The sequence below is a fragment of the Pezoporus flaviventris genome, unplaced genomic scaffold (assembly GCF_033815535.1).
Source record: "Pezoporus flaviventris isolate CSIRO_AGI_PZ_B2104156 unplaced genomic scaffold, CSIRO_AGI_Pfla_v1 ptg000023l, whole genome shotgun sequence".
Taxonomy (NCBI): domain Eukaryota; kingdom Metazoa; phylum Chordata; class Aves; order Psittaciformes; family Psittacidae; genus Pezoporus; species Pezoporus flaviventris.
This window is the reverse complement of record NW_026892571.1, coordinates 4965916-4983859: the sequence shown is the minus strand read 5'-3', so window position 1 is coordinate 4983859 and position 17944 is coordinate 4965916. Positions and strand designations below refer to the sequence as shown.

At 42.9% G+C, this 17944-nt stretch overlaps 1 protein-coding gene across 1 annotated transcript in view; it reads right to left on the bottom strand.

Annotated features, from left to right (window-relative positions):
- The window catches only part of CTNNA1 (catenin alpha 1), a 252171-nt gene that overhangs the window by 78236 nt on the left and 155991 nt on the right, over nt 1-17944 (bottom strand). The window contains exons 6-7 of the mRNA XM_061456451.1: nt 15789-16055; nt 12565-12768 (exon numbers count right to left, since the gene is read on the bottom strand). Of these exons, the coding sequence (XP_061312435.1) occupies nt 12565-12768; nt 15789-16055 (471 nt within the window). The remainder of the gene's footprint in view (nt 1-12564; nt 12769-15788; nt 16056-17944) is intronic.

Here is a 17944-nt window from a genome sequence, read left to right as displayed (position 1 = left end):
CCACTGGCTGCAGTTAGAGAAAGGAAGCAACCTTACTCACATCACCTCCATTTACCTAAAGTACCTCACTGATGAACTGTGCAGGATTAAAAAGGCACAAGAAACGTGGCATGCACAACATCATCCTTTTACAGAGACATTATCAAGCCTTTATTTACTAAGTTAACTCATCTCCAGCCACCCTTGCAGATAATGAGGATGCTTTAAAGTATCTGGAATTCCAGCACCAGCCTGACACATACAAAGTGGCTGCCCTTCTTCAAAAGCAAAGGGATGCCAAAGGAAATAAACCATTTAGGAGCAGTCAGCGCATCTGAGGTGGAGCAGGATAGCAGCATCACCTATGGTAAGAGTTAGAAAAGGAAAGTAAATAAAAGCAGAGAACTATAGGATGCAAAGGTATTTCACATTTTTATTGTACTGGCATCAACTTGTAAAGAAATCATTAGAGAGATGAACTAGCCTTAGATGATAAAGCAGCAGCTATTCAAAACAAACAATTAATGTACAGAACTGTACAATCTGGCACAGAAAACAAGGAAATGGAATGTACCTAAGCTGACAGCGATCTGAAAAACCTAGCTGGTTAAATTCAGTTTTATGCCAAGAAATAAGCTTTCACTGAATATACACTTGACTGCAGTCTAGTTCCAAAACCACCCTTCCCTTTACACAGGCAGTACTCCAGAAGTGGTAATATAACCAAAGTCATAGAGCAACTTCACAAAATGCATAAAACGATCAGTGTACTGGAACTGACACCAGGAGCACTCCCAGGGACACAAGTTCCCTGTGTACTTGATACAGCCCTGCTCTTTCAAAACCGTTTCCTAAACACCAGCTGAGAGTACCCAGGATTTTAGTGTCGGGTGCGTGTGTGAGGAGTGGGGATGTTTCCCCAGCACTACAAAGTGATCGAGGATAAAGATTTAGAGGCAGTTTGGAGATTTCAGCACCTGCCACCAACAGCCACTCTTACATTCTCTGTGAGTAAGCCCTCTGCTTAATCACTACCCTTTTTTTGGTGCTTAATCACTACCTTTTTCCTCTACACGCGTATTCCTCATAGATCTCCTCGTTCATTTTGGTCACAGTCCCCCACAGTGGAGTCCCACAGCATCTCCATAGACAGCAGCAGTCACGTACGACCACAGAAGTGGGGATGAGCAGACCACAATGCCCCAGCAAGCCTAGGCACCACTCTCACCTGCAGCTACAGGAGAGACAAGCCTGCTTCAAACCAACTCTCACAATGCAAGAACATAGATTTTTAAGTTAACGAAGCCTTCCTCAATTCAAAGATCCCACAGGAAGAAACACAACCATGTTGTAGGCCATTAGCTCCAAGGGGTCAACTGCCCAGGGACAAGGCAGAAGGGCTTTCAACTTTTTTCTTCTTTAAACACTTCAGTTATTTCTGCATTAACTTCTTATTTCTTTGGCTTTAGTCAGCCCAGTGACCTCCAGAATTGGGATTCTTTTGACTTCTGGAAACATGCCCAAAAACTCATTCTGCCTCTAAGGAAATTCACAATTTGGCATTTAAGGGGAACTGTATCAAATGATATAGCTGCAGTCCTATTTTGTACTTGACATCAGAGCTTTCATGTCACCTTCTCCCCCTCAAATGACTCAATAATTAAGACAGTCCTCAAAGGAGAGGTTCAAAGGCATGACATGGAAGGGTAGGCAAAGACCCACCTTACACAAGCTTTTTCCTCACAGTCCATGAAGCTGACTGGTGAGGAGGAAAAGATGCACATATGAACCCTTTGGAAAAAGGGAAGACAGATTAAGAGGACACATTAGGCAGAAGCTCTTCCCTGTGAGGGTGCTGAGGTGCTGACACAGGGTGCCCAGAGAAGCTGTGGCTGCCCCATCCCTGGCAGTGTTCAAGGCCAGGTTGGACCCTGGGGCTTGGAGCGAGTTGCTCTAGTGGAAGGTGTCCCAGCCTGTGGCAGGGGGTTAGAACTGGATGAGCTTTGAGGTCCCTTCAACATAACCCATTCCATGATTCTATAAAAGGCAAGCTAGAAGGAAAATCTGGTGCAGGCACAAGAAGCAGAAGGGGCTCAGTGGCCCCACCACAGGCACGCACCCACTGCCTCAACACCTCAGCCCAGCAGAGCTGCTACATCCATCAGCCTGCAAGACTAACACGTCTGTGTCAGCAAGAACTGTACCTCATCTCTCACCAGTTACTCTGCTGTACACTCCCACGTCGCCCATGTTTCTTTTGCTCCACACAAATACCTTTAGTTTTCAAAGCCTTTTTGGTTTTTTTCCCCAAAGAGCTCCCAGGCTTCATTTCCCAAATTCTTTCTGCAGGTTTCATAAAGTAACTGATAATGTCAATTCAAGTTATCATATTCACTAAGCCACAGATGACAGCACCCCAGGCGTACAGAAGAGATTCTAAGCTAAGAAGCAATTTTTTTCTGGCCACATATGGCAGCACCCAGCAAATGGCAAAACTCTTTCCTCTTGACAGTCAGAGGTTAACATACAGGCAGGATGAGTCAATAATCCATGAGTGGCTGCACATCACGCAACATTTGCGTTCAATCTGAAACACAGGGACGTTAAAGAAAACTACACTCCATTTATGAAGGGCACAATTATTTGTGAAAGCGAGCCCAGAACCAGGAGACTTTGCTTTTCTATTGACCACTGCTAATTGTGCAAATGCCCTGGTTTTCCCCTTCTGGCCTGATGCCCAAGCAAAACCTTTTATAGTTGGCACTGAAGAAAATGCATCTTTTAGCACACCTCTGTGAAGAAGCTGTTGGCCTGAAAGCCTATAGGTTTGTTGCTGTTATTGTAAAGAAACCACTCAGAGTGCCAACATCAGCAAGAGGATACTGTCTCCTAACTCTTGAAGTCAGTGTTTGCAAACAGCTTTGAGCAGAAGATTTTAACCCTGACAATATACAAGTTGTCTCTGCTCTTTTGCCTCTAACTCCTGTCCCTCCCTCTGAAGGGACATGTCTCTGTGCAGACCAGAAAGAAGCCAACATTTTCTCCTCTATTTCAACAGCTTTCCAAGATACAGCTTGACCCTCATCCTTTCCTCAGACACAAGGAGGATTAAGTCACTCTTCTGCCTCTATTTACATTCAAGAGGGCTGCCACTACTTGGATAAGCCACAAATGTTAATTATTCTGTATTGATTCAGTTGACTTTCTGGGACAAAGTAGGTCTAAAGCTCCAGGACATATTATGAGCATTACAGAACATCAGCTTTCTTATACAGGATAAAACAGGTTAAGCACAGAGCACAGTCCAAATATCAAACAAATATCTAGACTAGAAATGCTGGGTGCCTATCAAGACCTCTACTGCTTGCATCAGGATCTATAAAAAAGGTAAAGAGATGTTGGAAAGCAACATAACAGAGCACAACCGGTTTTGCCTATCACTGGAGGACTGAAGAGGATGCAAGTGGTACCAGACAGTAAGAGGGACACGTGCGTACATGGACAGCGACTGTCCTCATTCTCTCATTTCATTATCTGCTGAATCCCATCTTGCAGAAAGATAGGAACTTAATCCAGAGTTTGTATTAGGACAAGGTTTAATAAAAACGGGGAAGTCCAGGACTTGGAAGTATTTTGTTATAATGCAAAAACTGCAGCATTCCAACTTTGTAATAATTCCATCTTCCCTTTCCTCCAACAAGAGGAAATCAAAAGCCCAGTTGTGTGTGTAATACTTCTGCACACTGAGAGCATGATCCTGCTGGAGGCTAAAAGACTGTTTATGCACAGATCAGTAGTCACTGTGCAAACTTGCGTGCTCTGTTCCCTCTATACTCCTCAATTTTGGCTTTAAGAGAGTCCTCAAGTACCACCAAATGGTGCTTCATTAGGGGTGACTATAGATTTCATCTTATGTAGGCAGATAAGAGTTCAAATACTTTCCTACAAAACAACAGAATTCAAATTAAGTGACAAAACAGAGTTGTAAAGCAGGATCCATGCGTAGCATTAGCACATATTTATGTAAAATGGTTTACAGCTCAAAAGTAAAATGCTGCTAAATGCCAACTGCTGTACCACAAACAAGTGTGCACACATATCGGATCTTCCTTCCACCAATCTCAGTGATGAAGTAAGAAGAGTCTGGATTTGTAATATTAGAAGATATTTAAGATGTGCTAACACTGGAGACAGACATATGTCTACAAGAAAGGACAAACAGGTATTTCATCAATACAAGCCTAAAGTGGTGGGGGAGGAAAGGAGGGACTGAGCAGGACGGAAGACTTCACTGCCACACAACGTATCTGCAAGACTCAATTCTCAAGTTTAGAGACAGCATTAGACTTCAATTCTGCTGCACACCCGAATGGAGTAAGCACTGTAAGTGAGGTCAGTAACTTCCCTTCCTTTACATATATTAAGAGTCTATAACAGAAATGCTGAAAATCGTGGAAAGACTGCAAGGTTGAGTGCTGCTGTACAAGACAGTTTAGACTAAACCCCAGCTACTGTCAAATCTATTCAATAGAATAGATTACTAGCAATTTTGCACCAAACAAGCAGCAAAGGCTGAAGGTAGTGGGTGGAGAAGAGCAGTAATTTAAGATTTCAATAGACTGACAAGCTTGCGCTGGAACTTCAGGTGTGACTGTTGGGCTTTGCTGGGTTTCTTTAAGTAGGCATTAAGGCCATGACACACAACTGAAGGCTCCATCTGCTGCCCTCTCTCCCCTCTGAGGCTGAGCACACTCACGGCAGCAGTTGTTGGGGATCTCTAAACCAGCAACTCCAGATATGCATGAGCTCAGAGGAACTGCTGGGATGATCAGGAGCGATGAAGAGCTTTACTCTCCAAAGCTTACAAGGCAGATAAAGCCTTGCTTGAGCTGGCTTCTGTTTATTTCCATAGGTCCTTGCATTACTACCTAAAAAATAAAAGTTCTCAGCATGTCTTCTGAAAACATACCCCCTGCTAAGTCCGAAAGCTGTTGGGTAAGAAATGTGGAAGCTCTTTTCTTGTGGCTCAAAAATGCCCAGCTGATGCAGTGTGAAATTCCCATCATCTTCAGGAGGCTTCACTCCATGCAAGATAAATTATTTATTCTGTCAGCCTGTAAGCATTAAACTTTAAAACCGTATCACTTCAGAAATATTTTGTTTTTCAAAAGCAGCATCTTTGTCAAACTGATAATGTCTATGGAAATTAGTGCCCAGCATAGCTGTCTTCACTGAACAGCAAAGTCCAGGACAGGAAAATCTAGCCAGGCTTTCAAACCACGTCTGTCACATCAGCATTCAAGCATCTTAAACTGACAAAAACAAAATTAAAAAAGAAAGTGTAGATTATCTCAAGGAGGAATTTTTACCAGCATCTTTATCATAAATAGGGATCAGTCTGCCATTAATTCCCACATATTTCCACAGAAACGGTTGCTTTCATTACAAGGACTATGCAAGAGCCCTTTCAAATAAATAGGTACTTGTTGTAAATAAGTTCTAGAGTCATGTGAAGGTTCACATGCGTTCCTACCCAAGATGGGATCATTGATGAGAATACAAAGCTGTGGATCAACATTATTAGTAGACATGTTCACAAGGAAGACATCTCCATTCTGTAAAAGACAAGTGTGTCAGGAGTAGAAATACCCTTCACTGGTAGTTCTGAAAACAGAATTGTTTCTCCCAAAAGATACTGAATAGATAAGTTAGGCACTTTCCTAGACACTCATTTTCAGGCATCACAGATGCTCAAAGAAGCTTATGGAAGAAAAACAATAAAGTGCAAAATTAATATAGAGGAAACGGTACTTCTCTGAAGCAGTACATTTGCATAAACACGCTGAACACAGAAACAGAGGGCAAAATGAAGCATATAGCAAGTTATGAGACCACAAAGTTTATACCAGAAGTATTGAGACCTACTTCAGCTATCCCAAGAGTGAAACCGCACTGCCCAGCACATAAAAGTTCCTACTAGGCAGAGTAGTGCAGTAGCCTGGTGTTCAACCACCTCATCTTCAACTGTGCTGTACTACTGCAATTTGCATTAAAGTCTAACATTACAAGAAATACAACCATCACCCCTAAATAGACCCAGCCCTGGTACTCAACCACTCAAGGCCAAACAGCAAATAGAAACTGGAAAAAAGAAAGGAAATCAGTTGAAGTAATGTGTGCCTGGAACGCCTGCTCTGAAACCAGCCCCCAGTGGGTTTTCTCCATTTGCTGCCAAGCACCTCTAATGCAATCCAGACAGTCAAGGACACAGTCAGAATGTTAATATGAAAGCATTAAAATTCCCATTGAAATAGGACCTGTCAAGCTACTTTATGTAACATGATTTATCGTTTCCAAATGTAGTAACAAGGGATTTTATTGTACAAGAGCATGTGGTACACAATGGGGCTCCGCATCCGCATTCCCCACAAGCCAAACTAGAATTTGTGACCAAGTTTATGCTAGTACATATCTGAGTTACTGGTGTGTGCATGAAAGGGCAGCTGTATGCATTAGATATTGATGGAGGACAGAAGAGACTTAAAATGAGAACTCTCTGCTCATCTCTGTGCATGGACACCTCTAATCACTGCTGTGAGTAGCTCTGGAACAGTGCTTATGGAGAAAAGCCCAACTGTCCCCATCCCTCAGGGCACCTGCATCAAGTAATAAAAAATGGGCTGTCAAAAGCTTAAGAAGTTTTTATTTCCAGTCTTGCATGCCAGTGGGATGAATGTTGTCTTCTGTAAGTTCAAAGCAGTCAGAGAAGAGCGGAAACTTCTGGTTAAGTTCCCAGTGGATGGCCTGCCCTTCCTAACCTGCAAACCCCAACTCCAGAACCCTGACCTCAAAACCCACTGTCTCCTACTTTTGCCATACTTAACAAAGCAGCTAAAAATCATGCCAAGCTGCCCAAGTTCTGCGCTAATAACACCCATGGAGAGCTACAGCACAGAGCGCATACGCTGTCATGACTTAAAGTTTGTGGATTTTTGTGTGTGCAAACCCATTTTTTTTTTACCTCTCCATTCTACAGCTTCCCATAAATGCAGAAACATTTCAGGTCTATCAGGCCACTGTTGTTTTTCCATGTATTCGCTTGAAGTAGTTTAACTGCAGTGAAAACTGCATGTATAAATTTGAGGCAGAGTTGACTAGTTCAGGACAGACAAGCAGAGATATTGACAGAAATCATACCTCCTTTCTATGCTGGAAGAGGTACTGCACCAGCTGCCAGTGCAAAGACAACATCTGAGTAAACTGGTAGCAATGCCAAAGAAGTACTATGCTTCAGACTTTATCTGGAGCAAACTGCAACTGGTCAATGTCTACCCACAGAAAACTATGGAGTTGGACACCACAGACTGTAACACAATACAGCAGAAACAGTGCTGCACTCAGGATCCTAGCTCTCTTACTAACTCCTTTGTCACTGTGGTACTAATCTGGGACATTATTCAAGCAGATGCTTTGTTCTGCCCTCTTCCCCTGCCTAAGTCTGGTATCAATGTCCAACTAAACTCAAATATGCTTTGATTTTTTTCTTTTGAATTTAGTTAGTCAAACACACACCAAGAATGCTTGGTGGAAACAGATCTGGACCTTGCCATCCATTAGTTACGTTACAGCTACGACTGATGTGGTGAATTTACTGCATTCCAGATCCAAGACCTTGGACTACTCTGCTTCTACAGCACTAGTCAGAATCAATTATGATTTTTTTTAGGCCTTCCTACTCTTGCTCTGCCATTCAGCACTAGCAGGAAGAATCAAGCTTATTCCAAGTAATGAAAATCAAATGCATACAGACATTTCTGTTTGCTATTTCAATCCAGGAGGGATCTGCAATGCAAGTTTAAAAAGGAAAACTGTTTTCTGTTGGAACCATGAGAAGTGAGCAAAAGCCATAATGAAAACCAGCTCTCCCGGGGTGAAGGGGAAGATGAGGGGAAGAAGCTAAAGAATCAGATGCTACAATTAACAGATGAACAGCTGGCATTTTTAGGAATGTGGTTTATAAGCCAAGAGGCTGGGTAATAAAATGGCAGATGAAGTTCAGTGGACATAGTAGTAAGTGGTGCACAAGAGAAGGACCATCTCATGTAAGTTTCATGGATACAGACTCCTGCCACTCAGAAGCTAAATCCTGATGACAGCCGTTTCAAGATACTACCTCAGTGCTCAGCAGCTATCAGAGAGCAAACCAAGTGTTAGGCATCCTTAACACAGGACTCAAGAACAAAACCAGAAGGTACCAAGACACTGTGTGAATCCTGAACGGCAGGTGCAGATTTGGTACCCAGATTTCCCAGGGAATCTGAAGATCCAGACAAGGGGCAGGAGGAGATCACAGAATGTACCCACACCAGCATTTTGTCTTGGATCAGAAGCACACTGTTCAAACCCACGTCCCAGTCACTGCCACCACATGCAGTGTGCTCCTGTCCTGGGTTCAGCAGTAGCAGTCATTTTTCTCCTTCTTGGTAGCTGGTGCAGTGTAGTGTTTTGACTTTCGGCATGGGAACAGAGCTGATAACAGTGATGCTTTGGTTTGGCCAAGGACTTTGTGAGCCTCATGCTCTGCCAGGGAGGAGGGGAAGCCAGGAGGAAGCAGACAGGACACCTGACCCAAGCTAGCCAAAGAGGTATTCCATACCACAGCACGTCATGGCCAGGATGTAACTGGGAGTTAGCCAGAAGGGCTGGGGACTGTGGGGTTGGAGGAGGTATCAGTCAGTGCTTGGTCAGGCTGGGGGGAGCGAGTTATCAGTCAGCTGGTGGTGAGGTGTTGTATTCTCTTCCCTTATTTCCTTTATCATTATTATCATTGGTGGTAGCAGTAGTGATTTGTGTTATACCTTAGTTACTAAACTGTTCTTATCTCAACCTGTGGGAGTTGCATTCTTTTCGATTCTCCTCTCTGTCCCTCTGGGAGTAGGGGGAGGGCAAAAAAGGCGGGGGGGGGATAGTGAGTGAACAAGCTGTCTGACTGGGTTTAAACCACGACAGATTCCTATTTCAGAACCTTCTTGGACCACATAAGCTGGATTCTTACTGTATTCTAAACAAGGAGACAGCCGCTACCATAGCAGATACTAACTAGCACCCAGTCCTCAAGACTAGGCTGAAGTCAATGATGCAAACTTCCATGAAACACAGATAAGCACAGGCATTGAGTCCTAACTCACTGCACAAATCCCATCCTCACCTGCCATGCTGTTTGATAATGAGGGAACAACCAAAGCTGAGGAGGCAATGAGTATCTTGTTTACAGCAAGCACCTAATAAAACTAGGATACTTCATTTCTGGAGAAGAAAGATTCTCCATGGTTTGGCTCTGAAGCAATGTCAGTGGTATACAAAAGAGCAGGTGTAACCGCTCAGGGTCTCTTCCTAGGTTAAGTGGAGGAAACATCTAAAATCATAGAATGGTTTGGCGCAACAAGAGCCATTAGGTGCAGTCAGCAATGCTAGCTCTGGAAGTACCTGAGGCACAGACTGCTAGAGCTTGGGTTATACTCTGGGTAAGTAAAACTACAGACTTCCCTTGTTACTGTCCTACTGTAGGATCCACTACTGACTACTATCAAGACACAACATAGGCACTGACGTACAAAATTTAGCCTGACCAAGCTGGACTACTCTTGACAATGGCAAGACAGATGTGCTAAGTGGAAGAGGAAATAAAATGCACCCCAGCCTAAAAAAGGGGGAAACAAGTGCCATAACAAACTACTGAGCAAGCAAAGCTTGTCCTTCTTTTAGGGGCATAATTACAGGCTTCATCCCTGAGAGTCCTGGTTTCGGCTGGGATAGAGTTAATTTTCTCCCTAGTAGCAGTGTTGTGGCTTGGGTTTAGTCTGGGAACAATGCTGATAACACACCAATGGTTTAGCTGTTGCTCAGCAGCACTTATCCTGATCAAGGCCTTTTCAATCTCACGCTTTGCCAGTGAGGAGGGGCACGGGAAGCCAGGAGGAAGCACAGCCAGGAAACCTGACCCAGACTAGCCAAAGAGGTATTCCATACCACAGCACATCATGCCCAGTATAGAAACTGGGGGGAGTTGGCCAGGAGGAGCCGATTGCTGCTCATTCTTAATGACATCACACCAATAAGGGCCAAGAGATCCTACAATTCACTTGATTACTGAAAACTGTTATTTAGATAGGAACTGCTGCTACACATGGTAACCTGCAGACTCACAGGCCCTCGGGGACAAGCCCAAAGAGCCAGTTGAACTATGGCTCCAAACCACTCAACTTTGAGTACAAACTATCCAGGAAACAGCCTCTTTATTGCCAGAGATCTGAAAGAAAACCCAAAAGCCAGAGGAAGTCACTAAAACAGAAGGCATTTAAAACTAAAAGGGAATCTGCCTCAAGACATTCCTGTGCTTCAACCAGCGTATTCCTCACTCAGTCTTCTCTCTGAATTTTTACACTTGGCCAATAAATACCTCTCATTCTAGCACTTGGAGAGGATTTATGATGCACGGCAAGTGCTGTGCAATTAAAAGATTTAATGCCTGATTCATTTCCTTCTTCAAAGGGAGACTGGAGAAAAGCAGAGCAGGAGATGGCTGGGTACCGTATAGCTGTGGGTATATCATACATATACATGATGTGACATTTCCTCTATCACTACTGTAAACCAGCACATCCCCACTCTTCCTGTAGTTGTATCAAACCTATTTCACTGTGTAGATTCCCAACTATTAGTCATTCTTCAGCTTAATCGTTGAGGGGGTTACAGTATGGATTTTTACACACCATCCCACATTTCCACCATAATTTATCAATTGCTTTTTCCACTCCATTTCACTGAATTTCTAATCTCATTTCCCCAACTACACTGTCTACAATCATAACATAGCAGTGACTTTAAAAAATTCAGCATGCTCCACTAATTTCACAATGTGTTAAAAGAGATAACAGAGGGAACACATTCTTTCCATCTCAGTGCGATTACTTCCACTTGCCTATCAGAGGCAACGGTACACAGTTGAGGAGGAGGATAGGAATTTCTGCAGTAAGAAGTCAACACTTTGCAGTTTTACACAGGTATCGACCAACCTGCAATGAGAGAAATGCCACCAACTCCTACGTGCAAGACCGAGCATTTACCTCTTCCACATTTTTAATTAGCATGTGGTGGATGTTTTGCTCTGAATCATGCAGACAGGGCTTCATCCAATCCAGCAGCACATTTGTTTGAGGGATTATTACAGATGCATCATATACTAATAAAACACCCTGCTCTGAAAGGAATTTTAAACGGCACAACGTCACGCTTCCCAGCTGCAGTCTTAAGTTCTATATAATGTCAATGCTGAGCACAAGCTACTTTCACAAGCAATTAAGACAGACTACATGAAGTACCTAACTCAGCCCGCAGGCTATATAAGACTTGGCTTTCAGCTTTGTTCAATTACTTTGCCCTTGTCTTTGGTAAACAGAAACCCTTGTTTTACTTCCTCTCTACCACACACGGCATCTGTTCTCCAAATTGTACCACCCCAGTCCGCACACAGCAGCCCTCAGATCTGTTTTACTCTACGCTGAAGTAGTTTTCATCAAAAGATTTGAAGATAAACTGCACAACACAGCAACGTTCTTCAATAAATTCTACTGTCTAAACCAGGTATCTCTGAGGTAAGTTTCACCTCACGCATGCTCAAAAGCATAAAGAAGACTTCGCCTCATGCCATTAACATTTCTTCAGCCAATTTTACTTGCTACAGTGCTGCAAGTCACGTAGTTCACTGAAGTTGTTGGTATTTCTGCAACTTAATTTCTGAAGTCAACTTAAATACTGTTATAGTATAGACATAGTCTGAATCTTACGATACCCCAACCTCATCTCTCACACAGCAAGAGCTGTTCAGATTAAAACCCACCAGGACGCAAACAAGGCATTGGAGAGAGGAATGTCCAGTATTATATCACGATGCCCTCAAATGCAGAAGCTCATCTGTGTGACATAACACTTACTCCAACCATAGAAACATTCTCAGGTTTCAAACACTGTGTGCACGTAAAATGCCTGAACGCTGGAAAATAACTGCTCAGTCCAATATTTGTACCAAACTGTTCTCAGGAATTCTTGCTAAATATTTAACATCATACATCACCTCTACTGAAACTGAGTTGCAACAGTAATTAACTTGATTCTGAGAATCTATGCCTTTAGCTAAAAAGATGAGGAGGCAATTCAACTTTCCAAGCTTCAGCAGAAATGAAGTGCCACTTCCACATGCCAAGTCACCTTATGTAAACTGAGATGGAAAAACAGACAATTCTACTGAATTTCTATACAAACCAATATTAACAGTCATAAAATAAAAACGGTGCCAAAGGGCTAACACTTCATACTGCTAATAGTTGCTTGGAAGACTAGGGATCCATTTGAAGATAAAGATCATTGATGATTTAAGTATGCCTGAACCTAGATCTTGACAAACCTTTCAGGACTACTGCTCAAATTCTGTTTGGGAACAGAACAAACAAGCTTTGAGCCACACAGCTTTGATTCCATGTTTTAGAGAAGTGCACAACCTATACAAACAGACCAGGAGATACTCACGTTCCCCATGTATTCTGAAAGCAGATCCTGCAAGGCCTGTCGCACTGCATTACACTCCGCAACTATACGTTCCCGTCGGTCATCACGTGTGCAGGATGAATCAGCCATCAGGGCTGCTCCGCTAATGATGCTCTCCAGGCGCTCTTCCAGGGAAGGCCTAAAACGTTCTTCGCTGAAGGTCGATGGATCCACAATAATTTGTTTCTAGGAAAATCAAGAAATATAGGAATTGGTAACCAGACCAAGCAGGAAGTTACTGGTAAGACATTCAAACAACATTTACAGCCCAGCAGGCTTTAAAGACAAAAACCACACAATTTTGGCACTGAGGATGATTTTCATGAGTAGTTTTGTAGAATGACTAAAAGGTTCCCCAGCAGATTACATTGCTAGTCATTTCTTGTGCTGCTTTGACAGCCGAACAAAACTTGGCCACGGGAAGCCTCGTTACATGAATGGCAAAATCAAATGTGCCAGCACAAATAAGGTTCAAAGTACAGAGCTCTTCTTAACTACATGTCACTGCAGACATGCCTTCACTAGTTACATTGTCAGATATAACTATCCGATCACAAACATAAACCCAAGGAAAATAAACATCCAAAATTAGCCCTATATACAGTGCTCTGCTGTCATAGTTGATCAAGATTTTAACCTTTTCAGGTAAATACAACAGTGTTCTCAAACATTTTCAAAGTGAAACATCAACACAAATGTTTCAAACAGCACAGAAAACAATTTCATCATGGCAGGAAACTATCACAGGTTTATCTTGACGGTATTAGTAAGCACGGCTCATACTGAGAGACTTAAGGCTGGAACAGCAGTACTGACATAATCTGCTTTTCAAGGTGCACATACCACCACGCATGGAAGTTCACCAGGAAGCAGCAGTGTGGTATTTATCACCTTGTGAGGACTTGCACAAGATTCATTTCAACAGGTTTGCAACCTAAGGAAAAATTACTTGGCCATTTCAAGCTTGTTTGTTTTTTTTTTTGTGCTACAAGGCTGGGAAGGGGAGGATGTTGCTAATTCTTTATGAAAGAAGCCCCAAAGGTTTTTCCATAGAATCCTAGACTGGTTTGGGTTGCCTCCCTTTAGGCACTGGAGCTGCTCTGAGGTCTCCCCTTCAGGAGCCTTCTCTTGTCCAGGCTGACCCAGCCCAGCTCTCTCAGCCTGGCTCCAGAGCAGAGCTGCTCCAGCCCTCGCAGCATCTCCGTGGCCTCCTCCGGACTCGCTCCAAGAGCTCCACATCCCTCTTGTGCTGTTGCCCCAGAGCTGGATGCAGGACTGCAGGGGGGAGTCTCCCCAAAGCACACTAAGGGGAAGAATCACTATTTTTACATGGGATTTTCACAACCAGTTTGTATGCCAGCAAACTTCAACAGCAACATCACAACTGCTACTTCTCTCACCAGCCAGCCCATTTCGTCTCCCTACAGCACAGCCATGTAGCCTTTGCAGAAGAATTAGAACATAGCATGTGTTGTCCAACACAGTTCCCACTCTTCCTGAAACTTTTAGCTATGTAGATCATACAGCAATAGTACGCTACAACTCCAAACTGTGCTATAAAAGACAGAGATGACAATTATCTCCTAGTAGCCATTTAATATTTTACCATCACAGTACAAACACTGGAGTTTTTGGAGACATGTGCGCGCAAAGCCTCTTATTACCAGAGTGCAACAATACTCAGAAGTTAGCAGGGAATTAAGCACAGGAATAGTGTCTGCCAAGAACCTGAACACATTTGTTTTGTCAATCTCATATTTCACAGAGTGATATATGGCCATGTAGAAGAAAGCGCATTAAACAGTTTGAGGCAGATGAGATAATCCATGAACCTTGCAATAGTCTGCCTAAAGGGGCTGGCAAAAAAGCTGGAGAGGGGCTTTGGACAAGGGCCTGTAGGGACAGGCCAAGGGGAATGGCTTTAACCTGCCAGAGGGGAGACTGAGATGAGCTCTTAGGCAGAAGCTCTTCCCTGTGAGGGTGCTGAGGCGCTGGCACAGGGTGCCCAGAGAAGCTGTGGCTGCCCAACCTCTGGCAGTGTTCAAGGCCAGGTTGGACACAGGGGCTTGGAGCAAGCTGCTCTAGTGGAAGGTGTCCCTGCCCGTGGCAGGCGTTGGAGCTGGATGAGCTTTAAGATCCTTTCACACCCAGACCATTCTATGTTTCTATGATTCAATTCTATGTAATGAAGTCAGTCCTTAAAATTGTTGCTCTTACAGGACCTGCTTTCCCCTCCCACAGGCACTGCTCAGGTGCTAACCTGAGGCATGCTCTTTAAAGCTCATATAGCTGAACATACAACTGCTGGAATTCAAGAAAAGCAGAATTAAAACTGAAATTATCATCACAAAGATCAAGACAACCCTGACATCCCCATGTTACCCAAGGGATCACATAGAAGGCTTCACACTGGGCACAGGGAGAACTCAAATAGTACTTTGTCCTAGTAAAAGAAATACGGCAGAGGAAATAACAGAGGGCAGGAACAGGAGTGGTACAAGCGAAAAGGTGAGCCATATCTGGCAAAAGCCAAAAGTATTAAACATCTTTTGAGTGATGGCTTTGCAATATCAAATAAAGTTTTAGAGGCAAGTTACTGCCAAGGTGTTTGAAATTCAGAGGCTGAATCAGTGGCAGACACAGAACACTGGCTTCAAAAGGAAAGCGTTCTCAGTAAAAATGCATGGCTATCCTCAGTAACTCACGGAATGCAAGATAAAGAACATGACAGATCAGTACAACACATCACTGAAATGACTCCATTCCCAACCATATTAAACTTCCCACTTCATGTTCTTCTCAATAGGTAGCTTGGGAAGTTTCAAATACATTATTCACCTTTAATAAATCATTTCTGTCACGCAGAAGAATACATTACATAAATATATTATGAAATAATCAATTTCAAATAAACTAAGGGCTTACATCTAATGCAGCAGTAGGCTAACTGCTGCTTCAGAGTTAGTTTAACTTGACAGCCTTCAATCACTAAGAACCACATATATAACTTTCTATATTCCATCAATCCTAGTTTGGAAAAAGGCTTTTTAAAAAATAAGAGCCTACTTTACTGAGACTTGCTGTAGTTCAGTAGAAAACGATTTCTCAGGCAATAGAAATAAAAGGAAGCTGTTGCTAGTAAATCAGGTGAATGGAGAGATGGAGTTACTTTCTTTTTTTTACATCATAAAGGGTTTAAAACTTACATCAAAATTGTTGAGAGCATAAGCCAGCTCTCCACCTCCACCCTGCTGCTGGGCAGCATCATCTGATGCAGTGGCTTGGGCTGCATTGGAGATGCTTGTGACCGCCTGCTGAAGCTGTTTGTAGATCAAGTCCCTGTTAGCTTTGTAAGCAGCTACATCCGGGTGCTGCAGACAGGCCTGGGACGCTGTGTAAAGAATGGGAACGTTCTTCTGCAGGATTCCTCTGGCTGCTGCCATCTGATCACGGTGACCCACATCTTTCAATTCCTATCAGGAAAATTAAAGGAAAAAAAAAAAAAAGTATGAGAACATTCACATTTAACATCCACACACTGTCTCCCCACATCCTCAAAAGACAGGCAGGTTCTTTGCTTAGTACCCTCAAATCTAACTACCTTCTGACTGGGTATCCCTATTCTTAAGGGCTCAACTAATTTCAAAAACCAACAGTTTCATAAAGACAAAACCCAAAGTGGGCCCTTCCCAACTCCGCAATTCAAAATCTGAGGTTGGGTTTTTGCTCCTTTACACCTCTGAGGACCAGCATTTTGAAAGCTGGTAACACCTGTAAAGCAGGATACAAGTTCAAGCCCATGTTTTCTCCCCACTTCTTCCAGTTTGCATGACATCTAAAGAATCACAAAGAAACCTAAATCCTCAAAACAGAGCAACTTAAGTTTTTAGGTAATTTAAGAACCAAACAAATTTTTAACTATCAAATGAACAAGAGGGTTCCCCTGCAGTCTTGACTTGCACATAAGCAGCAAGACAATCTTTAATTTAAACTCAAAGACTCACAAACAGAATGTTTTCTTTAATCACACCTAGAAGATGGAGTTTACTCTCCTCAAGAGACCTGGGTACTTCATTTTAGAAGAACAAGTATATCATCTCATTCAACTTCTTGTTCCTCTCCAATGAGATGAAATTAATCCAGTGACTGTAATTACCACTAATTTAAGATCAGTGAGCAAGTCCAGACCAAACACTCACTGCTGCAATCCTCTAAAGCACCATTACCTCCACTTCGGAACAGAAGCACTATGATTAGATAAAGCTTCCGAGTCCAGCATGAGCAGTAAGTTTATAAAGGGAAGAATGAACAGGGGTTTTAGCAGCATCATAATTTTACCTCTTAAATCTAACGAAGAGGTGATGAAAAAGAGGACTGTCTTACTGAGAAAAGGAAAAATAATCTGACAGCTCTTCAGAATGAATGGGTAACATGTGACCTCTACAAGATACACACCAGGCAGGGAGGGCACTGCAAGCAGGCTTACAGATTTAATACAACCACTTCCCACAGTGTGGAACGATCCATCACAGAGCAATTTAAGAACATTTATTGCATTGCCATCCCAATCCTACTCGCATTTTCCACAATCAGATTTCAGATACGTAACCAACTGGCCATCCATTTCAGACTGTACCCAGTTTATTTGCAGATGAATCTGTGCAAAAATCCCCCAAGCAGTGTCAGAGGTGCATAAGCAGTTTTGGTTTGCACATATCGGCAGAGCAAACAAACAAACGTTCTACAAGAATTATGCTGTTTGTGATAAATGGACTGCCCACATCTCTGCTTGCTTTTGAGAACTTACCTACACAAGAATGAGTCACAACAGTGCTGTTGAACAAAACAAATTTTACATGCCATTTAAGGTTAAGCACAAGTTATCCAAACACAGAACACACACACAACACATGATTTTAAAATCCCTTCTCAAATGGGTGTTTCAGTGCAAGACTAACCAGCACCAGCACTCACCCTCCTCTTGGAAAGACATGTAATTCTGTGCTCAGCCATCACTTTTGCTCCCTGTTTAAATGGACATGTTCAGTCCCTCTGTGCAAACCACAAAGACAGCATGGTCCAGTAGTGACTGCACAAGGCACTGAGCCACACTTCTGTTCTTTCCTTACCCACCCCTGCACTGCTTCAAAATGGGAAGTGTAAGTCTTGGGAAGCAGCATCTTATTAAGGCACTACAGCATTAGCATAAACAAATGCTACTAGAACAAATTCCATCAGAAGCAGTACACTACAGCTGAACAGACCTTCTGCTTACCAGGCAAGCTGAAACTCCTTAAACACAGCAAAGTACAACACAAAATACTCAGCAAGTATCAGCAGCAATGGGTACTGTCCAAGAGCA